Raw genomic sequence first — 24933 nt, 5'->3', positions numbered from 1 at the left:
CCACATCTGAGCCAACCTAGCTCGATACTTCAAGTCCTCTGCATGTTTAATCGTATTCTAGTTTTTAAGTCCTTGCTTCCACTACATTCCCATACAGACTCTCTATTCAAACCCATCCTGAACCTCTTCCATCTGCCTCACTGACACATCCCCTACATCCCTGGTTAAATTTCTACGTTTTCCCCCAAGTATCACATTTTATTTATTGCTCATTGTAGGGATTTCCCCGTACTTTGAACCCTCCTTGTGCTCATTTTCTGCTTTGAATGGAGATTAACTGTGTTCTGTGATGTCATGGCCTGTCCCCCATTCCCCCCACCCCCACGCCACAGCCCTGAGCCTCCTGCCTCACCCATGAGTGGTCAAGACATGTTTATTGAACTTTTGGTGACTTACTGATTGGATTCCTGTTGTAAATCATTACTCTTTAACTATAAAGAATAATTGTAAAGTTAAAGCAATGAAAATTACTCTGTTGTAAACATGTATCAAGACATAAGGTACTCAAAGAGAATTTAAAATAGTTAAGATATTTTACATAGGAAAAGAAAAACTCAGAACAGTCAAGATACTTAGTTATCTCAATGCAACCTAGATTGACATGAAAGTGACCCTTAATATATGGGAACAAAGGAACATTTAATTTTTAGCAAAAGTTGATGTGCATGTTTAATGGTTTTAAAGCAACTTTTCTACATAACAGAGTAGGGGTAGGGAGATAGAGTGGGGAAGGGACAGAGAGAAAGTGGGAGAGAGAGAGAGAATCCCAAGCAGGCTCCATGTTGTCAGTGCAGGGCCTGATGTGGGGCTTGACCTCACCATGACCTGAGGTGAAATCAAGAGTAGGACACTCGACTGACCAAAGCCACCCAAGCACTACCTATTTTTGTTTCTGATACACGTAATATAGCCATAGATAAACTTATGACCAAAATAATTATTGGTGTGATGGAATTTTAAAGATTTATTTTTCCACTGCAATTGCAGAGAAAAGTAATTTTTAAACATTTAAGTCCAATGAAAGCAGTTAATATTCATCCCAAGGCATATCAACTAGGCTACCTGTCATACTGATTTGCTTTGGCTGGGCACAGAACTTGGTCCAGTTTTAAATTCTCCTTGGTAGGTCATTGAAAGAAGGGAGAATGAACATCAGTGGCATCTTGGAAATGCTAACTTAAATTTCCACTATCACTGAGTGAGTTTAGAGACTTCGATGGAAATGTGAGACACTTCTCTGTTTCTGGATAGGAAATATAGATTCTGCAAGAACTTTCAAGAAAGACTCTATGCTATTTTGAACCGTTACTTTTCCCTGGAGCCACTATGTTAGGTCTTTAATTACTATGAAAATAAAATTCAATTGATTTTTAATGAATTTTCTAATAGAAATGGGGAAGGTAGAGCCTTGGTAGAAGTAATTTGAGCTCCTAGAAATGTAGGCTTTTTTACTGATCAGTAATTGATTTGTTTATTATCAAAACACACGATACAATAATTAACACCTTGTATGAATGCAGAAATAAGAATCCAGTGGACAGTCACATCTTTTAGAGAAATATTGGTGAGTATAAGATGGGAAGCTGCTGTTCAAAGTAATCAGTGAAACTCCCCTGCATAGAGGATGCCAGACATTTTATTTTCAAGACTATGCATTTTCAGGAAGGCTACATATAAATAAGTGTAGGCTCAGCTATCTCACAAATGCTGAGGATTTCATATTTATTTTCTTTGTTAAGAGGGAAGGAGAAGAATATCTAATATCTACCTCAGGGAGTTTGTAAGGATTAAGTGAAAACCTCTAGCATAATATGCAGATGATTAATAAATGATATAATGATTTTAACTTCTTTCCTAAGTTTTAAAATATCTCCATTGGAGGACAAATGTAACTGAATATTAAAGAAGGCAAATCTTACCTAAGAATAGGATCTAGAACTCACAAATATTATGAATAGGTCCACTACCTTCTCCCAATTAACTTATTTTTTTGAAATATTTTTAAAATTTTATTAATTTATTTTGAGAGAGAGAGAGAGGAAGAGAGAAAGAGAGAAAGAGAAAGAGCAGTGGAGGGGTTAAGAGAGAGGGAGAGAGAGAGAATCCCAAGCAAGCTTTGCACTGCTAGTGTGGAGCCTGATGTGGGGCTCAAACTCATGAACCATGAGATCACGATCTGAGCTCCAATCAAGAGTTGGACTCCCAATTGACTGAGCCACCCAGGTGTCCCTGCTGATTCACTTATTAATTTAAAATAGAATTAAAAAGTCAAGGTATCTGCATGCATCTCCAGCACAATAGATCTTTTGAAAGACATTACATTTAATCAGAGCCCCTAGGTCTTTGGCACTGATCTCTAGTTTTAATTTCCTCATAGTAAGTTTATAAACTGTGAGCATTTCAAAAGCACCTAATACAGTTCCAAGCACAGAGGCAAATTTGTTGCCCAATTAAGCAATGCTGATTAGCACTCTATGTTGTACTCAATATTGCCCATACAATAATTACCATAATTTTGCTGAATTCTGATTTTACATGACCTAGGTTTCAAATGTCTCAGTGTATCTCAATATCATACATAACTTTGTTTTCACAGCTCTTTTTTAATTGCATAGGTCTTCTACAACACTTCTGTTAACCTAGGTAACACTGATGAGGCTATTAGGCAATAGTTACCCAGAATTCGTAAGAGGACTTACCTTACTCTAGTAGAAAACCAATGACAGCAAATAATGAAATATAACACAAGTTAAAAAATGTCTTTCAATGCATGCAGCACTGTGATTAGTCATAAAAGTCTGATCAGGTTTAGATGCAATATAGGATTTTTCATCTCTTTTGAAAATAAAAATTAAACAGGTTATTTCTTATTCTCCTATACCTGATATACACATATATTTAACTCTTTAATGTAATGCAACATGCAATATTTGCTCATAACCATATGTCAAGGTACATGTAGCTTAGTACTACATTTGGCATAAATGTTGTGTATAAAGTATAAATAGGAAAGTAGAAGTTAATAACTAACCTTAATTTATCATCTGCTTTTTCAGTTATTTACATTTTAGAAAATACTTATTCCTGAATATATTAAGGAATGGGCTTTAAAAATGACATAAGTCCTCTATATCAGATAATGCAGTCAAATTAGTAAAGGATAAATATGCTTTGCAACAAATGTACTATGCTCATCTCCATAAATCATTTGTGCCAAAAAAGTGATAGTATCTGGATAATGAATAGCATGAGGGGATGGTCATGATGGTACTCATATTATTAAAATCTGATAAATGCATTTAAGACCATAGTTAGCAACATATTGGTTGTCATTCCCAGTAAATGTGGTAATAATTGACTTTCTCAGTAAATCAGTTCACAAAGGCTCTTTACAGAGCCATTTGCTTTCAAGGTACACATGCAAAAATTGGCCCACTTCATTATACACATGACAGGTTGTGACTTAGACACGTACACAAAAGAATGTGATGTGTGAATGAAATGCAGAGTGGGGTGAGGGAGATTCTTAGGATAGAAGGCTGGGTGTCCAACAAAAACAATTAAGACCAAAAATTCTCTTTTATCCTAAGAAGAACCCCACCAGCATGGATCTTGTGAGGGGTCTGCCCAAGTGTGTTCACAAACATTTACTGCAAAATGAACGTCCTTTACTAGCAAGTGAATTCAGAGACATTACATTTCTGACATGATTGTCAGTGACTCTGTTCTGCTATCATTCAGACTTTACAGAATAGGGCCTTTTGGTAGCTAGTGAGGCTGGAGAAAGTCATCTGTCAATTCAGTACATCTGTTTTATGCCAGAATAGCCAATCGTCATGAAGCGCTTTTCATGGGCAGGTTTTATTGAAAAACATCACCAGAATGGAAAGATTTCACTCTCAAACAAGCATAAAGCATAAGTGACTTTGCTTGTTAAGTGCTAAATGGTGCTTTTACTTTTTGTCATGTGGGGCTTGTCATTCTGTACATCCATATTTATGAAATGCAAATCCTTCCACATGGGGTATTGTAGAGTTAAACGATTAAATTAAACATTTGTTATATATGTTGTCAATTTAGGATGCATTCCTAAACCTTGAAGTATTTTCCAAAGTGCTGAATTTGTTCTCATCAAACTCATTTATGTGTTTTCTTAGTTAAGATGGGCAGTACTGAGGTTATTTTCAAGATACCATGCGTGACTGTAATTTTTCTTTCTAGAGCTTTTTAGCATGTGTCCTTAGTGCACATGCACAGAGGCAAAACTATGGTAATAAAGCTAGATTAAGGTCCGTCTTCACTCAGAAAAGAAAGTATGCTCTAAAAATGTAATGGTTTTCCAACCATTAGTTGCAAAAACATATAGGAGCCATATTTGGAGTCATCAGTTAGGTAGGGCGTGGATCTCTTTAGATTTGCACCCCAGTCTTCTCTCTCTTCCACACTTGAGAGGTTAGCAATGCTAGTTTATGTCACTAAATGTTATCATATAGAAGTATAGTGAATTCGAGGATATTTCTGATTAATAGGGGTTTATGGGAGTATTCTACCTCTCTATTTCTAAGTATATATCTGCTGTAGGAAAATTATAATTAGTAATATTTGTGAATCATGAAACAAATCTTGGCTAGCGGTTTTTTTGCTTCATTTGGTTGAAAGACCCTTTGGAAAATTATTGTGTTTTATTTGTATGAATTCTCTGGAACCTTCTTTTTTATTTTAAGCTCATCAAACGACTTAAAGTGATTATTTTGTAGAGCTATCAAGGGAATATTAGTGAATGCCTTAAAACTTTGGACTCTTCTGAAAAGAAGTGCTATGGAAGGGGACAGTAGTATAGAAATGTTAAATCCTAAGACAAGAGAAAAATATCAAAAAGATGGTTATGACAATATAATTTCTGTTTCTTTCTCCAAAAAAAGGAAACAAAAGAAAACAAAGTAACTCCTTTAATTTTAACAAAATCTTGGGATGTCATGTCATGAAAGGGCTAGCTAGCATTTGCTTTTAAAATTATCCGTGTAATATAAAAAATTTATGTGGTAATATGTGTGAGTTATAATTTTTAAATCAGTCCCTGAAAGAAGACACCGAATTAAATCCACATCATGCAACCCTGTGCATGCGTGGCAATGCTCTTTTCTCACTCAAAACGTTTTGGTGCCTGGAAAAGCTGCAAGAATAATGCAGAGTGGGAGCAGACAGGTGCCTGGTAAGTGATAAATTCCTCAGAGGATAAAATTCTGGAGACGGAATAAAAGTGAAGTCTTTACAAATACATTCTTTCTCCAGAAAAAGGATTGATATGATAGATTTCCTATAATCCGAACTTGATTCCTGTGGTAACAGCATGATGCTGGTGCCGCTTACAAAAATTCTCACCAACACCAGATAGTCAAGAGGGTCCCTTGGGAGCTATGTGGTGAGGCTTCCTGCTGACGCCCTCAGACTCCGAGGCAGCAGGTCAACAGGGAAGGAAGGAGAGTTTGCTTCAAAGTTGCAAAGGGGCTGTTTCCTACCACTGGAGTATATTTGTACAGCTGACTCCACCTGCTCTTTAATTTTGTTCAATGGAGGGTGTTATGGTGATGATCTGCCTCAGAAATCCCAAACTGATAACTGAAATCGCTTGGCGGAGTGGCAGGAGAAGAAATCTCTAATATCTACTCACACACGTGACATGTTAAGGACTGCCACGTCTACCCCAGGGCAGTATCAGCTGCCTTCTTTAGAGGACTGTCCAGTTTTGAAGTTTCCATAGGAGTCGATAACGCTTTGCCAGGCACAGGAAGCCCCATTAATGTAAACTGTCTTGGCAAGAGACTTGAAAGATACAAAGTGTTTATTGACTCTAAATTGGATTCTCAACCAGTTTTTTAGAATTGCTCGGGGTACTTTTTAAAAAGACTGATGCTCAGGTCTGACTGCAGATCAATTTCAATCAAATCATCTGGAGGTATGTTTCTTCCAAAAGCTCCTGAGTGATTCTAATTTCAATCAGATTGAGAAGTGCTGCTCCCACAGGAGAGTATTTAGGGCAGAAAGGCTCTAGGATTGGTTTTGGTCTATCTGGACATCTGTCTCTGGCCTTACCAAATGTACGTGTTCATTTTAAAGCCCAGGATTTGTTCTATTCTCCTTGAATACTATCGTCTGAGGAAATCAATATCTAAGGAAAACATCAGCCTCATACATAGATCCTAACAAATGTGGACTGAGATTTTAAACTTCAACTTTGTCTTGTGGAGGCAGAGCCCAGCAAGTTGTCCAAAGCAGCAGAGCGCACAGTGGGGGCTTGTGTAGGGACTGGGTTGCTCTTGGATTTGGGGGTTGATATGGATGCCATGCAAGCAGGTGCCTCGGTGAAAACTAAGACGAGGGCTAAGTCAAGACTGAAAAATTCAGCTCATGGCTATGATTGAAAGAAAACAAAGCTGGTAGTCTTCCTACCAATTAATCATTTAAGTTTGCTTTCAAAATGACTGAAATCAGCCAAAGGACTGATTTCATTTTTGATCCGGTAAACAGAATGAACATTTGAACCTATCTACCGAGAAGATTCGCCTCTCCTTGCCAACCACTTGGAGCCATCAGTCCGAACACGTCGAGACATAAGCTTTCCAGTTCTACAGGAACTAGATCATTAAAGAAAAAGCAAGTCATCTCTCTGCAGAACAGTCAACCCGGCTAAGGGGAGAGTGGTGCCAACTTTATTCTATGGGAGAAACCACAGGGGACACCCTCAGCTTGCTAGGGGCTGGAATTGGTCGGGAGGAATCTGAAACCACAAACTCCTTGTGCTAAGTGAACCACATCAGTCAACGGAAGGCTGCCTTGGGCATCTGTGGCCCGGACAGGTGTTTGTAATTGGGCACGTTAGCTAGGAATACTCTGCACATCGACCAGTACAGATCCCTTCTCCAATGCGGGACATCATGCCATTTTATAAGGCAACCCAGATGTGGCAGAGACACTGTTCCCCATTTACCCCGAGGCTTTCATATCATCTGATTTAACAAATGTTGTCAAATGCACACGTAAGTGTTTTGCTTACTGAAGTCTTCTAAGGTACATTCAATCGCATTTGGGACTTTGCTATTTCAGGTTGACTTAAGCTACAGATTGCAGTTGCCAAAGAGTGTAGGCCAAAGTCTTGTGGGGGCTTCTCATTAGGAGCGGTTGTTACTGAATTAAGGAGCATGCCACATCAACAGAATTTCAAAGCTTCCTGTTAGGGACATGGGATGCTATGCATCAGATACTCACAGGACGACCTCCACATGGTCCAAAGCCCACTGATCATGACCTGTTCCATTGTGGCGTGGTTGCCACCAGCGTAATAAAACTCCCTTCATCCGAGCCTCCCTGGGTCACAGAAGAACAGAGAGGTTAAATGCTACCAAACTTTCTTGGTATGTGACCTGCAGACTTCAATTAGAACAGGCTAGGTTAAGTTGACAAAGCTTAGGGTATGGAATTCAGATTTGCTTAGGTCCTAGGATTTGTGTAAGCAGCAGTATTTTACTGGCTCCTCAAGGACTTGTAATACTTTCACATCTCCATCCCTGTTTCCCCTTGCCCTGCCGGTACCTGTTTTTGGACAACAAACGTGACATGGCTTCTGTGTGACAGGCCCTGTGCTAGAGGCTGGGGGTACAATGCTAAGCAAAAGTGACATAGTTGTCTGCCTTCAGAAAATTTTCAAATGAGTGTACACAGAAAATTAATAATATTTCTTTCTAAACGACTAGAAATACTGGCTAGAGAAAGGGAAATACGCAAAAAAGGGCCTTTGCATTTAGTTGTTATTCTCTATTCCCTGTTGCACCTGGTTCTTTGCCTAACAGAAAACAGTGACACAACCTTGGGGGATCTGGGTTACTCTCGGCTTTGTCACCACCTGCTTCTGTGCGGTTGTTCTGGTAACTTAACCGAACTTCTAGCTCAGACCCCGTGATTCTCAGGGATCGTGCAGAGACCATGCCTTTCCGTTCAGGACACTTACAGGGGTACGTTGTAAGACACTCTCTGCGCCTGCGTGAAGTCCTTGGGCTGGTGCTGTGCGATGACGTGCCAGGTGACCCCATTGTTGACACTATACTGCAGCAGCACAGCCTTGTCCACCGCGTGGGGGCCACTCAGGTCACTGTTGCAGCTGTCTGTCTGTGACGTGCTCCCAATTTGCAAAACAAACATGATTTTGCTGAAAACAGGGAAATGAGTGTCAGGTGGTATTGAAAGAGTTATACTCTCGAATTTTCTTTTTTACCTTTCTTGATCCTAAGGTCCATAATCCCTGAGGTCACAGAGTAGAAAGAGAAGGATCCAGTCTCATGACTGAATCATATTAATAATAAAATTTATTAATATTATCTTTTGCATCACACATATGGGAAATAATCTCAGAAGGCTGGTGTTCTATATGGAGAAAATAACTTTGACTTTCAAAGCTCTGTGCTCCTCTCATCTTGTTAGACCATTTCACCTGAAATATCTTCTATTCTCTGAAAGGTAATATGGGCCAAATAGACAAGAGGACTCAGAGAGGACAAGGAATAAAACCACAATATTTATACTTTTTTGTTGTTGTTACAAATAGCTCCAAGTTGAATAGCATCTGCACAAATATAAATCACCATGTCTATTTTAGGACTGGATGGATGTCTGGAGATCAGAGTGGAGGGAAAACTGAGTTAGACATGGTCCATGGCTCTGGACCATGTCTGCTATTCTGTTTCAAGTATCCTTTTGCTTTTCACAGGCATCCTTGTCCCTAGAAGATACAGTTTTTAAATACAGAGGAAATCTATCCTAGTAAGAGTCCTGGTGATTAATAGAGTAGTCCCCACTTAGGGGAGCTGGCGAAATAAAGCCGTGGACTCAAAACTTATAAATGCGTAAATTAAACTTCTTTGAACAACATGGTGTGCAATTGTTACTTAAGCAGCTAGTTATGGCTGTGTATGGGGTCAAGGAAATATCAGGTTGTCTCCAGATTAAGTACATCTATTTGGTAGGAAAGAACGGATGGGTGAACAAAATTTTGGCATCTCCAAGATTACCATATGGGACTTAATTATATTCTCATTGTTTTTCATAGTGAAAGACCGTAAACTTGCCTTTCTGCCTCTGAAAACACATTACTAATATTTTCCAAAGTGAAAAGTCTTAAGTAAACATCTACATTTGATTCATAACTAAACATCTAGTTCTCCATATGCTTATAGCTACTGACCACTTTCCAGCATTCTGTGAATACTCTGGTCCAATACTCTGCAATCTTCATAAAGCCTCAGAATCTTTTTTTTTGAATCACACAGACAAAAAGCCATGTTTGCACCGGCTCTGAAGTGACAGAGCTGGGGAGGCTGGGGCAGGAGGAAGGAAATCCAACCTTCCTGGGGGTCTCTTTTTCTCTGTCACATTCCTGGTCAATTTGCACAGTCTCTGACCATGCTATTTTGCATTAATAAGCAACTCCTCAAGCAGGTGAATATTTAAAGTTCCCATGATCCATCCCTCGAGCCTCCACTTCTGTTTACTGTAACTTACATATGCTAAATACAGGTATGTGTTTGCCTGACTACAAATTTACTTCGCACACACATTTATATTTATATACTTGCAAACAGGCAATATTAATTTATCTATGTAGAGTGTCTTCAGCCAATTTAACATCTTTAAGTTATTTTTTCAACTTTATTGAGGTATAACTGATGTTGAACATTGTTTAGGTATACGATACGTTGATTTGATATACTTATCAATTTTTTAGTGTTTATTTATTTTTGAGAGAGAGAGACAGAGACAGAGGGAGAGCAGGGAAGGGGCAGAAAGAGAGGGAGACACAGATGTGAAGTAAGCTCCAGGCTCTGAGCCATCTGCACAGAGCCCAATGTGGGGTTCGAACTTGTGAACTATAAGATCGTAACCTGAGCTGAAGTCTGATGCTTAACCGACTGAGCCATCCAGGCACCTCCTTATCATTTTTTATATTTGGCCATTTCCCCTGGCTTCTGTCTATGTCACCACCACTCAGCCAGTGCATGCGAAGAAAGACAAGGTAATTCTGTAATAAACTTACGCAAAGCAGAATTCTGAGTTGAAGAAACACAAAGTGCTTCCTCATCCCAAATACAAATAACATTTTGGTTTTCACTACTTTGTGACACCCATGCTGTGAAGTTCATGAGTCTATCTAATAGGCAGTGGAAAGTGACCAGCCTTGCGACCAATTCTGTCTGAAGCACAACACAGGAGTTTTGTTACCTTGCTCGAGTGAGGTCCAGAGGCTTGGTGGCAGCCTGCCTTATCTGACAGCCATTAAAATAGAGTGAGTCCCCATGCGCGTAGGGTGCCAGCTGCCCACAGCCGCTTCCTATCCCTCCACCTTGAATGGTTTCCCAGTTTGCCTCAGTGACTCTTGCTGACTCAAAATTATCTTTAATATAACTGGGAAGATCATGACTGAAAACAGAGCAGTCATCACCTAGAGGGAAGGGGATAATTGTAAACATTAGGTACGAAAAGTAGAATCATTAAAGATTAAGTATTCAATAAGAATGACAAAATACTAAACAGATATAGACTCCCTGAAATAAATGTTTCTCTTTTATTTTAGCAATTATTGGCTTGTATTCTTGAAAAAAAAATCCCATTACCGTTAAGTCAATGTTTAGTAAATTATGTAGGTGCTTAGGTACTTATTGTTTATGTAGATCTATTGTTTAAATGCCAACAGCATCTGGCTGTGCCTGCGTGTTTACCCATGATGGGTCTTGGAAAGGAGCTCTCACCCTGGCATGAGAGGCCAACCCTATTTCTTTCTCCCTAGCATAACCCCAGAGCAGAAAATAGGACAAGATCTCTACTTGATTCTTGAGAGCAGAGTCTGCATTTTATTCATTGTTGGATTTTAGCACCTAACACAAGGTGTCTAACACAAGACATAGCACATATAAAATATGCAATAACAAGATGAGATAAATAAATGAATAGTGAATAGACAGGAAGCATGAGACCACTGAGCTGAAATGCTGGCAGTTAAGACAGTATATTAGCATATGTGCATGTGCTTGCATTTGCCCTTGATTCGAACAGCATAGCTTTCCTAAACATAGTTCCAAATTAAAAGGTCATAGCTCTGTTGGGTCAGGGGAGCAGGTAAATTCCAGACATCGAGGACTTCTTGTGAGACATCTCATTTGTTCATTTGACTAACATTTAAATTCTCCAGCTAATACATGGCCAGATCCAGCTGGTCTCAGTGGTAATGATAATAGAGGAAAAGATGACCGCCAAGTAATTTCTAACGTGAGAGATATGCATCAGTCTACATATATTATACTCATTTCATTTGGAGGCAAGGAAATAGCATCATCCAATAAATCTAAATATATTCGACTTTAGAAGTCAGATCTGTGGAGTTTTACATTGTATCCTTGGGGAAGAAGTATCGTTCTGCTCCTCGCTGGATAAATCCCTCAGTTATGAGACTGGAAAGAACAACCTGAGTAATGGTCTTCTTTCTGATACTGACTAGCTGTGTCACCTTAGGCAAGTCACTTATGTTCTCTGAGTCTCGGTTTCTTTACCTGTAAGGTAGGAATAATGGTATAAAAATAGCTGACTTATGGGGATCTCATAAGTACTACATGATTTTGCTGACTAAACTGGTGGGCATGTAAATAGTAAAATTTAAGGCAACGTAACAATTTATTCAAAAAAGATTTCTTGAGTGTTGCTATATGCCAAGTATTAGGCTCTGAGTATATAATGGCAATTATGTAAACTTTGTAACAGTAGAAACCTGTTGGAAACATTGCATCAAAGGAAAGCAGGCTGTATGCCTTCTATGATGTTAGGGGTTGAGTAGATACTCTGTCCCAAACTGTAAACTCAGCTTCTAGAAGCTCAAGCAGTAAAAATGTATTTTTTTGAGCCATGGAAGTGTGTGTGTGTGTGTGTGTGTGTGTGTGTGTGTGTGTGTGTGTGACAGAGTGACCTGGAAAAGAGACTATCTTGACTCGTCAGCTATATCTTGGAAGGACTGTGGCAGCTGCTATTGGAGAGACTGAGAAAGAAGGAATACTAACAAAGTATCCAGGGATGGGCAGCTAAGCCAGGAAGGAGGGAGGCTCAAAAATGGAAATAAATGGTTGGGGGTAGTGGTTGGGGCAGGAAATTATGTGGAGGATGGGGAATGTGAGGTGCTATAGAATTTTGCATTTAAAAAAATACTTCAGGGAGCAGGGCACCTGGGTGGCTCAGTCAGTTAAGTGTCTGACTTTGGCATGGGTCATGATCTCATGGTTTGTGAGTTTGAGCCCTGTGTCAGGCTCCATGCTGACAGCTTGGAGCCTGGAACTTGTTTTGGATTCTGTGTCTCCCTCTCTGCCTCTCCCCTGCACATACTCTGTCTCTCCATGTCTTTCAAAAATAAATAAATGTAAAAAAATATCAAGGAACATAGCATAAAATTACCCTTGATACTTAATTCCAAAGATCAGTAAATCTGTGATCAAAGAGTCTGTCACCTATCCCAAATCCCTCAGGCAGGCATTTTCATCCATTTCCTAGTGACCCCTGTGTACATGTGGAGGTGAGGAGAATCTCACGATGTCCCAGGTTAAAAACGAAAGGCTGGGATGCAGACCTTGGAAGCTTTCGTCACAGATGCAGACGGCGCCTGTGGTGCAGTACCCATGCCCACTGCAGAGCTTGGGGCAAGCCTCTCCGATGTACACGTGGTCGATCGCCCAGCTTTGCTTCTCAGTTTCTTCTCCCTTCTGGATCCAGCGGAACTGTGTTGCACTGAAAGTCCCACAGAGAGCAGAAGGGATTCAGTCGGGTGTTATCTCCCCTAGCGGTGTGCAGCCTCCAGCCCTGGCACTATATCTGAGGGAAGGATTTCTTCTCCAGACTTCTCCTTGAAACACCCAAGTAGAAGTGAGTGAACCTGCAACCCTCAGACTTTGGGAATATACCCCAAAGTGCCAATCTGGAAGCTTGTACCTTCCCTGCAAGTGTTATGTGAATTTCCTATTCTGTATTCCAGATCTTTGAGTAAAATGAATGCTCCTCTAGGCAGACAGCACTCTGTTATGTTTATCCTGTGGCCCTGTGTAACCCATTCCCCAGAGGGTATCTGTATATGGGATGAGCAGTGCAGCCTCTGGGAATCACAGAACACTGGCGCAGATACGGGGCCAACCCCACGTCTTTGTTTGAGCGTCTGTGATTTGGGGCCTGAGACGGAGTGTGGCATGTGCTGTGGTATTTCATCAAAAAGAAATTTGAGATCTGTACCATTTACAAAAAAGATCCTATGTCTTCCTATTCTTCTTGGGGCATGCACCTGCCATTTTGGGACATGGGTTGGTGAAAGGAGGGAGGGGCTCTGACAGCTGTAACGAGATCTCTGGCCTCAGCTGTTTTCAGGTCACTGCATGAGCTCTGCAGACACTGCCAGATAACTCCACAAAGTCTACCTTCGGATGCAGCTTACCTAGAGGAGACGTGGTCAGGCAGCTGAATGGTGATTCTCTTCCAGGTTGAGCTGTTTACAGCGTTGTAGATGGTGGCTTCATGGAACTGGAAGGGGGAGCAGCCGATGCTGTTGGAAGAGGAAGGAAGGCACTGGGTCTGCACGAGCTGCCAGGAATCAGACCTGCAGAAACCACAGAGGCTGTTAGACAGCTCCGAAGAGAAATGTGTGACCTGTCTGATGTCAGCGTCACACTCTGGGCTTGGGTTAACTTGTGGCATTTTTTAAAGTTTATGTATTTATTTATTTATTTAGAGAGTGCCTACAAGTTGGGGAGGGGCAGAGAGAGAGAGAGAGATGGAGACAGAGAATCCCAAGCAGCCTCCACATTGTCAGCACAGAGCCCAACACAAGGCTTGAACCCACCAACTGTGAGATCATGACCTGACCCGAAATCAAGAGTCTGACACTTAACTGACTGAGCCACCCAGATGCCCCTAAATTGAGATATTTTTTAATGCAAGTTTTGTACTTCCTATATATATTTATATAGACAATGAAAAAAATGGAAAATAACTTTATATAAAATATATTTAATTCTTTACAAGCACAAGAATATATTCACAGATCATAGAATAAAATAATAGCATGCATAGTGCTGCATTCTACTGGCTTCTGGTATATTACTGGAAGTATACCTGGAGTTGAATGACTAAATTCTCTGTCTACCCAAACTTAACCCCGCATAATTCATTTTCAAGAGCAGTGGTGTGAGACAGGGTTATCGACATCCTAATAAGGCAATTGCATAGCATCAGACTTTCACTGTGCTTTAGGACACACGATTCTGGCTGAAGCATACTTGTATCTTTTATTGATTCAAATTCTCATTAAGGTTCATTGAAAATGAGCAAATGAATAAAAAAGAATTCTACTTGAGAACAAACATATTATCTTACTTATTTTAAAATAAAAAATATTTGTTGGCTTGCAGTCAACTTAGTATGAAAAATGATTCTTCTTGGTTTGAAGGAAAAATTTGGAAATAAGACATACATGTACATTTTATATAAATGAAATTAACATATGGGAAATAAACATAAACTATACTTTTTTAGAATGTAATTATTTTATTTAAAAATATTTATTTATTTTTGTTAAAAATTTTTTTAGAGTTTATTTTTGAGAGAGACAGACAGACCGTGAGTAGGGGAGGGGCAGAGAGAGAAAGAGACACAGAATCTGAAGCAGGCTCCAGGTTCCGTGCTATCAGCACAGAGCCTGATGTGGGGCTCAAACTCACAAAGGACAAGATCATGACATGAGCTGAAGTTGGACACTTACCCAACTGAGCCACCCAGATGCCCCATAAAAAATGTTTATTTTTTACTGAGAACAAACAGGGTTGATGGTGGTGGGGAAGAAGGGAAAATGGGTGATGGGAATGGAGGAGGGTACTTGTTGGGATGAGCACTGGGTGTTATATGAAAATCAACTTGAGAATAAACTGTATTTTAAAAAGTATTTATTTTTTGAGAGTGAGAGAGAGAGAAATTGAGAGAAAGAGCCAAAGTGGGGGAGAGGCACGGAGAGGGAGACACAGGATTAGAAACAGGCCCTGCCCTAATAGCATGGGGCTTGAACCCATAAATCACGAGCCCATGACCTGAATCAAAGTCGGATGCTTAACTGACTGAGCCACCCAGGCGCCCCTGTGAACTATACTTTTGATATAAAAGGTTGCTCCTCTGTAGGTCGTTGCTTTAAAAAGAGACAATCATTTGAAGTTGTATTTAAGTTTGGAGGAATGTAAAAAAGTATTTCACAAACCTTGCATCCTTAGTGTACTCCAACATCACAGAATGAAGATCACCACAAGAAGTAGCTTCACAACCCACCACGATCTAAAACAAACATAAACAACAAATATGTACACAGAAGATTAAACACCTATGATTAATTAGAAATTCCCTCTTTCTAATAAATAATCAACAACTATTCGGAAAAGCTTTTACAGAGCAGCCTGACTGAACATCAACAATATGTTTTTTTGGGTTCTGTCAAAAATATGCAACTCTGTGTGAAGACGAGAGTTAAGGTTTATAAAAGTACACTTTCTTTCTTTCTTTTTCTTTCTTTCAGCGAGAGAGGAAGCATGTGAGTAGGGACAGAGAGAATCCCAGGAGGCACAAAGAGAGAGAGAGAGAGAGAGAGAGAGAGGGAGAGGGAGGGGGGGGCAGGGCTCAGGGCTCACCTAGGGCTCATATTTACCTAGAGCGGGACTTGTGCTCACCTGAAGTGGGGCTCAAGCTCACCCAAAGTGGGACTCATCATCTGTGAGATCATGATCTGAGCTGAAGTCAGAAGCTTCATGACTGAGCCACCCAGGCACCCAAAAAGTACTATTTCTAACCAAGAGCTAGTTGTTTGAAAAGATAAACAAAATCGATAAACCATTGATTTGACTCCTCAAGAAAAAAAGAGAGAGGGCTCAAGTAAATAAAATCAGAAATGAAAGGGGAAAAATAACAATGGACAGCACAGAAATACAAAGATTATAAGAGACTACTATGAACAATTATATCCAACAAATTGGACAACCTGGAAGATATGAATAAATTCCTAGAAACATAGAATCTTCCAAAACTGAATCAGGAAGAAAGATGAAATTTGAATAGATTGATTACTCATAACAAAAATTGAATCAGTAATCAAAAAACTCCCAACAAACAAAAGTTCCCCCAGATGGCTTTATAGATGAACTATATCAAATATTTAAAGAAGAAATAAGACCTATTTTTCTCAAACTATTCCAGAAAATAAAAGAGGAAGGAAAACTTCCAAATTGATTCTACAAGGTCATTCAGAAAAAGAAAACTACACTCAATGTGTCACTTGAACTTAAAACCCTGAGATCAAGAGTTGCATTCTCCACTGACTGAACCAGCCAGGAAGAATATAAATGCAGAAATCCTCAACAAAATATTAGCAAAGTCAATTCAGGAATATACTAAAAGAATAATTCAACATGATCAAGTAGGATTCATCCCAGAAATGCAAGGATAGTTCAATATTTGTAAATCAATGTGATATACAACATCAATGAGAGAAAGGATAAAACCATATGATCATCTCAACAGATGCAGAATAAGCATTTGACAAAATTAAATATCAGTTAATGACAAAAACTCTCAACAAAGTGGGTTTAGAGGGAAAATATCTCAACATAATAAAGGCCATATGTGAAAAACACAGCTAATATCATACTTAATGTTGAAAAACTGAGAGCTTTTCCTCTAAGATCAGAAACAAGACAAGCATCTACTCTCTCATTGCTTATTCAACACAGTATTGGAGGTTCTAGCTGTAGCAATCAGACAAGAACAAAATATAAAAGGCATCCAAATTGGGAAGGAAAAGTAAAGCTGAACTCTTTGCAGTTGACATGTTACTGTATACAGGAAACCCTAAAGACTCCACTGAAAAACTATTAGAACTGATAAGTGAATTTGGTAAAGTTGCAGGAAGAGGTATAAATTTAATATGCAGAATGTGTTGCATTTCTATACACTAATAGTAAATTAACAGAAAGATAAATACTAATAGTAAATTAGCAGAAAGAAAAATGAGGGAAACAATTCCATTTACAATTGTACCAACAAAAAAACAATACCTAGCAATAAATTTAATCAAGGAGGTAAAAAACCTATACTCTGAAAACTATAAGACACTGATGGAAGAAATTGAATATAAAGTAAACAAATGGAAAGATGTATCATGCTCATGGGCTAGAATAATTAACAGTATTAAAAATGTCCATACTACTCAATGCAATCTATAGATTCTATGCAATCTGTATCAAACTACCAATAGAATTTTTTCACAGAACTAGAACAAAAATCCTACAATTTGCGTGGAACTACAAAATACTTCAAGACTCTTGAGAAAGAAACACAAAGCTGGAGGTATCACAATTCCAGATTTCAAAATATACTACAAAGCTATAGTAATCAGAACAGTATGGTACTGGTACATAAATCGATACAAGGATCAATGGAATAGGACAGAGAGCTCAGAAATAAACCCACACTTAATATGGTCAATTAATCTATGACAAAGGAGGCAAGAATATACAATGGGGAAAAGAGAGTCTCTCCAACAAATGGTGCTGGGAAAACTGGACAGCTATATGCAAAAGAATGACACTGGACCACTTTCTTATACCATATACAAAAATAAATTCAAAATGGATGAAAGACCTAAATGTGAGACTGAACCCTTAAAAGAAAACATAGGCAATAATCTCTTGGATATCAGCCTTAAGAACGTATTAATAGATATGCCTCCTCAGGCAAGGGAAAAAGTAAAAATAAATTATTGACACTACACTAAAATAAAAAGCTTTTGCATAATGAAGAAAACCATCAACAAAACAAAAGGAAATCCAGTAAATGGGAGAAAATATTTGCAAATGCTATATCTGATAAGGGATTAATACCCAAGATATATAAAGAACTTATAAAGAACTTATGCAGCTCAAAACCAAAAAAAAAAAAAAATCTGATGAAAAAGTGGGCAGAGGACCCGAACAGACATGTTCCCAAAGAAGACATACAGATGGCCACCAGACACATGAAATGATGCTTAAATTCGCTAATCATCAGAGAAATACAGATGAAACCATGAGACAGATATCATGTCACACAAGTCAGATATCTAGTATCAAAAAGATAAGAAATAGCAAATGTTGGTGAAAATGTAGGGAAAAAGAAACCCTTGTGCAAAGTTGATGGGAATGTAAATTGGTACAGCCATTATGGAAAACAACATCGAGGTTCCTGAAAAATATAAAAAATAGGAATACCACATGATTCAGTAATTCCACTGCTAAGTATTGGCCAAAGAAAATGGGAACATTAACTCAAAAAGATATATGCACCCCTATGTTTACTGCAGCATTATTTATGATAGCTAAGATATGGAAGCAACCCAAGTGTCCATAAAAAGATGAATGGATAAAGATATGGGGTATATACACAATGGGATATTAATTACTCATCCATAAAAAAGAAGATCTTACCATTTGTGACAACATGCATGCACATAGGGGTATTACGCTAAGTGAAGTAAGTCAGAGAAAGACAATAACCATATGAGTTTACATATTTGTGAAATCTAAAAAACCAAACAAATGAACAAATAGAAATAGACTCATAAATACAGAGAACAAACTGGTGATTGCCAGAGTGGTGGAAGGAATGGATGAAATAGGTGAAAATTTTGTAATAACATTTTAAGGTGATAGACAATGAGTACTCTAATTGTGCTGAGCACGGAGTAATGTATAGAATGTCAAATCACTTATGTTGCACACCTGAAACTAATATAACATTGTATGTCAATTATTCTTCAATAACAAAAATTTAAAAAGTTAAACAAAAGAGCAAGCTCTTAACCTTTGAAAAAAGTTTTTTCTCAAAGACATAAAAGTTTGCGTACAGAAATGACCAGGCCTATTCCTTTCTTCTCTATCTCTCTCCTTTTATCTATCTATCTAATTTTAATATTTCTGGATTATGCTATTGTTCTCCAGGTTTTCTACCTGCCAAGTTGAGAGTTTTGGTAAGACTGAGAGTCAGATGCCTCTCCAAGAGAAAAAGGCATTCCATGCCAATCAGAGATGGCTGCAAATAGAATGATATCCATGGCTAAGTAGTAAAACAAACAAAAAAACAAAAGTACTATTTCTATTTACTTAATTAATATAACAACATATTAATCATAAATTTGGCAAAGATAATTTGACCAAAAGTAAAGTACCATTTGGAGAATTAATGGAAAGAAACTCAAAGTATCACTGGTTCAAAACATTTTCACTGATATTCTTACTTCTGGATGCTATTAGTGAATTTCTATTTATAATTAAAAATAGCGATTTTTAATTACTTAATATTCATTCTTAGGGTTTTTCCATTTCCATATGAATTAAAGCTTTTCATATTATATACAATTAAATGTCTGAGTCATTAATAATGCATAAAAGCTATAAAATCTTCGTGATTTAAATTTAAGTTCTAATCGTCTACTTAATCAACATGTCCTTTTTTAGTGCTGATACTGGGGAAGGTGAGTGCTAAAAATTTCAGGCCGTACACTCATGAATAAAACAGCCCTGGCTTCTGAGAGTGAATAAGAAGCACATTTGAATAATGGAAATGGAAATCATAAAAGATACAACTAAAATGCTGTGGTGCTTCATAGGATGGAGAGATTATATTTGATTAAGTGGATTAGAAAATAATTAATCAGAAGTGGAATATCTGAATTATTCCAACCACAAGAAAGAAATGATGACATGATAGAGGTGCTAACAATCACTATAATGGCAATCATATATATATATAATACATAGTATACATATATACCATATATATACCTATATATTGATTTCATGTGTGTATGTACATATTTGATGTTTGTATGTATGTATAGGATATGTACTATATCTACGTATCAACCAACATGCACAACTTAAATGTGCACAAAGTTATATGTCATATATAAGTCAATTAAAGAAAAAAATAGAAAAGAATTCATCAGGTAGCATGAATGTGAGTCATCCCTGGAGAATGGGAAGACTCTGAGAGTTGGAGACAGGAGAATCACATTTAGGTGGAAAGAGTGTGAGCAAAGAGAGGTGGAAAGGCACTGTGGCATGTCTACAGCAGAACATGTGGTATGTTTTGGTCCAAGTGTAGAGAGTATGGAATACTTGGAGAGAAGGTGAGAGAGATCAGCTGAGCTAAGGATTTTGACCTTAATTTGGCAGGCAAGGGGAGTCATTAAAGGTTTTTGAGCAATGGAATGATGTGCCCAGAGCTGTGCTCTGTAAAGATCAATCTGACTGTGCTGTTAAGACAGGTAGGGCTAGAGACAAATAAGAGATGGAAAGACTCATTAACTGGACTATTGATCTAATTAGGGCCAGAATGGAGGCGGTAATAGTGCAAACAGAAAAGATGGGATGGGTGCCTGGAACACTAGAAATTAGAATCAAAAGGCTGTAGTAACTGATTAGATGTGAAAAGTGAAAGGTAAAAAATCAAAGACTTCTTCAACTTTTAAAGCTGATGAATAAGTCAAAAGTAGTGCCATCAACAGAAACAGGAGAATCTGAAAGAGGAACTGGGAGGAAGAGGGAAGATAAGAAGATCACTGTTAGACATGTTGAGCTGGGATGCCAGTGAGATGAAGGTGTAGAAATGTACACAGAAGTGTGAAGGCACTGATTTAACTGTTGGTGAGCCAGTTGAGGTTGGATATGCAGATCTGGGAGCTGGTCTTAAAGATATACCAGAAGCCAAAGGATGAATGAAATTCCCAGTGGTGAGAATATTTGAGAGTGAAGAGAGCCAGGAAGTGCTACAAAATGCTGACATCTAGAGGGCTGAAGGAAGAAGAACCAAAAAGGGGTCAGAAGTAGGTACCAAGGAGGTAAGAGGAGAACTGGCAGAGAACCGGGAGCCAGCAGGACAGAGCATGGCAGCAGCTGGAGAGGGCAAGGACAGCAGGATCTGGTGGTGCAGAGAGGGAAGGAGAGAGAAGAAATGGGTGAAGCTATGGAATGTAGTTTAGCAAGTCTATGGTGACTTACAAAAATGCAGTTTTAGTAGTGATACTTGAAGTATTACATTTCTGGGGACAAACTTTTTTCTGTGACAAATTGACCTGGTAATAGAAGAAAATGTCCATGTCTTCAGCTCTCAGTCGACAGAGACTCCAATCAACTCAATCAAACATGATGATTTTGATAGGGGCCCAAGTGTGGGCCTGCTAGAGGGACAATCTTCATTCTTAAAGGATGTGGCTTGGAATTGTGGGTGGTGTAACACTGGATATGGCCTTGCGCATCCTTCATGCCACTAAGGTAGGGTTAGCCCTAAGGCGTTGGTAGCATTTGGGGATACTGCCTCACCCTTCAGTCTCTGAAGGAAAGTTCAACATAAAACTGAGGGACACAGTGAATATCCATATGTTCCCTCTTTTTGTAACAGATCTGAACTTTTAAATATTGTAAAGCTGAAGCTCTATACTCATTAAACAATAACTCCCCATTTCTCTCCTACCAGCTGTGAATAAATTTTTATTTTTGCTACGAAGGATTCTTACTATTAACCATCATCGCAGGGCATCTTTTTAAAACATTTAGATAAATGTTTTAAATAAACAACCAGTGTTTGTCTTTAAAATGATCTAGTAACAAAGTGTATTTCTGTAATACCCTTTTAAAAAACATTTTATTTATTTTTGAGAGAGAGAGCAAGTGCACGAGTGGGGGAGGGGCAGAGAGAGGGAGATAAAGGATATGAAGCAGGCTCCATGCTGGCAGAAGAGAGACGGATGCAGGGCTCAAACCCACAAATCATGAGATCGTGACTTGAGCCAAAGTCGGATGCTTAACCAACTGAGCACCCAGGTGCCCCTGTAATACACCCCCCATTTAAAAAAATGTGTTTTGTAATGAGAAAGACATTAATTGATATCACTTTATCTTTCTCTCTCTGATTATCTATTAATTATCTCCTCTGACTTCCCTTTTATCCTTTTTTATGAGTAAAATATGCAATGTAAAAGATTTTAGAGTCCTTTTTAAATTTAAGAATTTGGGGCATTCCAACTATGCTACAGTACTTGTTTGTGTTTGGAAGTCAGAGACAAAAAGAAAACAGAAAGACATGATGGAAAAGGATAGATAAAAATGTAAAGTGGCTTGATATGTGAAATCAGTGTAGAGTAAGAGAAAAGAGGTACAGAAACTGTGGGAGAATGGGGAAAGGGAGAGAGAGAAGGAGAAAGAAAGAGAAATAGGCAGAAGCACGTATATGAGCTTTTCATTTCTAAGATCTGGGAAACAACTCAAGATTCCATATATGAAATATAATACAGTTACATTTTTTGCTATGTCCCAATATATTGATTGATTTAATTGATGCTCAGATAATCCTATCTGATAAAGGCCTTTGCAAAAGATCACTTGCTTTACTCATAAGATAGAGTCTCTTTTAATGAATGCAGTCAATTCCTTGTAGTTGTTCAAATAAGCATTCTTCCCATCCTCCATCCCCAAATGTAACACTACATTCTGTTTTGAAGAGCCACTTCCCCTTACTTTAAACTGCATCATATATCCTGGCTGTATAATGAGCTCTCTGGAGGAGAGAGCATTGTGAGTTTTGTCCTTCTTTTTATTCGGCCAGTAGAGGTGGAAGGATGGGTTGCCACAGAATCCTGCTGTCCTTACTGCATTAGGGTAAAAACTCCAGTTTTCTTCATGGGAAGTGCCTTCTGTTGAGGAGAATCGGAAGCAAGATGACATATTATTCTCTTGAGCTGACTGGCTTATTGTCACATTACTGAAATGTCTATGCTCTGCCTTTTCACTTACCCTTTAAGATTGATTTTATTTAATGGGTATAATGTATAAATCCAAAATGATTAATTTAAAAAATATTATTAAATGCTAGCATGATTACCCAACTTAAAAAAATTTAATTACTAGTCTGGTTGACTTGCATCATTACAAAATTTTTGGTATACTTTTAAAACAAGGCAATGTGCATTTCTGTAAAACAGAAATTCCTAAAAAAACTAGAATTATTTTGGATACTGACATTTCAAATTACATTCAGAGGTAGATATTTTGTCTTTAACAGAATATATTAAATTACCAGTTGACATTTCAACAAACAGTTAGTCTTGAAGATTCATGAACCACTGGGTAAAATACTAGCTAACATCTGTTGAGCAGTGAATATGTGCTAGGCACTCCTCTGAATGCTTTTCATGGAGTCACTCATCTAAAGACACGAGCAGACAAAAGGCTCACAAAAAAGACTTTCGAATGTCCGGTTTCTTACCATCATCAAATGTGTCGACCAGTTGACTGGGATTGATTTCTGCTCCGCCAATCAGAATGTTGTCTAGTGCCCATTGTGCACGCTCCACTCCAGAGACTACAAGTCCATTGCTGATCACAAAAGGCTGCCACCAGCGAAGTCGAGTTGTGTTGGTGAGGGCATCCTCGGGAAGAAGTATGTAGTCATGTCTAACAGAAATGTATTTCTGGTAATCCATCTCGTGGAGCAAAGTCCAAGTAATTCCTATAGTAACAAATACACCAACACAGTAACACATCTGGGAAAACCTCTACAAAGCGACAGTATACTACAGCTACCATAAGCTTCCCAAAGAAATCTTCAACCAGGAAATGAGAGTTGATTTCATTGACTTTAATATAAGCGTTTATCACTGTTTCCAAATGAGGCTATGTATCAGGGTAAGTGTATTTAGAAATATTTGGCCCAAAAGAAAAATGCTGAAGTAAAAATGATGTATTTTCTGCTCTTACATTTTATTGTACATTGCTATGTGCATTATTTTTCATAAATAATGAGATATATCCATGTTTTGCATGTTTCTGGACAAGTTAAAATTTTAACTTAGCTACTTTAATTCTAGGCAATTTTTATTTTGTTGGATTGATACGTTTTCTTCTTATTCGTTGATAAGATTGTAGGTGGGATGTTTAAATTACTCAAGGGAAACACCTTTGAATGTGCTAAAATACTTTAAGGTCATCTATTCTCTGCTAGATACAAAAATGATACCTATGTGCTAAAACTAATTTTCTAAGGACTTCAGGTTATTTTTGATCTGGTTTTAACTATTTAAAAATAATGAAACAGAATTTTATTAAAATATTCTCTGACAGTTTCATCAATTCAGATTGTCATCTTTTACAGTGAAGTTTTCTTGTAGATTTATTACATGCTTGTTCACACAGAAGCTTTTAAAAGTGGTTTAAAATGTTTTTAAAAACGATCTTACCTAGAAAACCATATAAAATTTATTTCTTAATTGCATCATTTATAATCAAGCTTCAGCTAAACAGAAAATTGTCTTTATTCATAATGATTGGAGCTTATTTTTAAATTTTATAATTTTATTTATTTTTATTTTTTAATTTTAAATGTGATTTCTCTCTTATCCCCTTTTGGGTAGGTTTTGTGTTACACACAAGTCACATGTTTGAAAGTGTAATGTGACTAAGAGCTGTAGCTTTCTCTTTGTGACTTTCACTATTTTCATTGCAAAGTCAGCAAAGCTTTGCAGACACTGTTCTGAGGGGCACTGGATGTAATTTGGGAATCTGCCCCAAGGTGTGGCTTTCACCCCTGAAACGTGCCTCCATCAGTAGAGTAGTCCAACAGCACGCCTTCCTTCCGGCAGATGGGCCGATGACAGGAGGTCATGTTGTTCTCACTACCGATGCGCCCCCAGTATTGCAGGAATCTGAATGCAAGCACATATCATCCATCAGAATGGTTAATTAGAACAAATAGTCTCCTCAAGTCCCAGGTAACAACTTCTTCCATAACTGTGTTCCT

The 24933-nt window shown here is 38.2% G+C and overlaps 1 protein-coding gene across 1 annotated transcript in view; it reads right to left on the bottom strand.

The window, feature by feature from the left end:
* RELN (reelin) overlaps positions 1 to 24933 on the bottom strand; it is a 495668-nt gene that overhangs the window by 3469 nt on the left and 467266 nt on the right. Inside the window, exons 54-64 of the mRNA XM_029918775.1 lie at positions 24732 to 24838; positions 23404 to 23646; positions 22656 to 22831; positions 15317 to 15390; positions 13508 to 13669; positions 12656 to 12813; positions 10270 to 10489; positions 8006 to 8203; positions 7267 to 7365; positions 6552 to 6635; positions 2700 to 2705 (exon numbers count right to left, since the gene is read on the bottom strand). Coding sequence (XP_029774635.1) covers positions 2700 to 2705; positions 6552 to 6635; positions 7267 to 7365; positions 8006 to 8203; positions 10270 to 10489; positions 12656 to 12813; positions 13508 to 13669; positions 15317 to 15390; positions 22656 to 22831; positions 23404 to 23646; positions 24732 to 24838 — 1527 coding nt within the window. The remainder of the gene's footprint in view (positions 1 to 2699; positions 2706 to 6551; positions 6636 to 7266; positions 7366 to 8005; positions 8204 to 10269; positions 10490 to 12655; positions 12814 to 13507; positions 13670 to 15316; positions 15391 to 22655; positions 22832 to 23403; positions 23647 to 24731; positions 24839 to 24933) is intronic.

This window comes from Suricata suricatta, chromosome 2, assembly GCF_006229205.1.
Source record: "Suricata suricatta isolate VVHF042 chromosome 2, meerkat_22Aug2017_6uvM2_HiC, whole genome shotgun sequence".
Lineage (NCBI taxonomy): Eukaryota > Metazoa > Chordata > Mammalia > Carnivora > Herpestidae > Suricata > Suricata suricatta.
The sequence above is the reverse complement of the archived record's forward strand: the minus strand, read 5'-3'. Positions and strand labels throughout refer to the sequence as shown.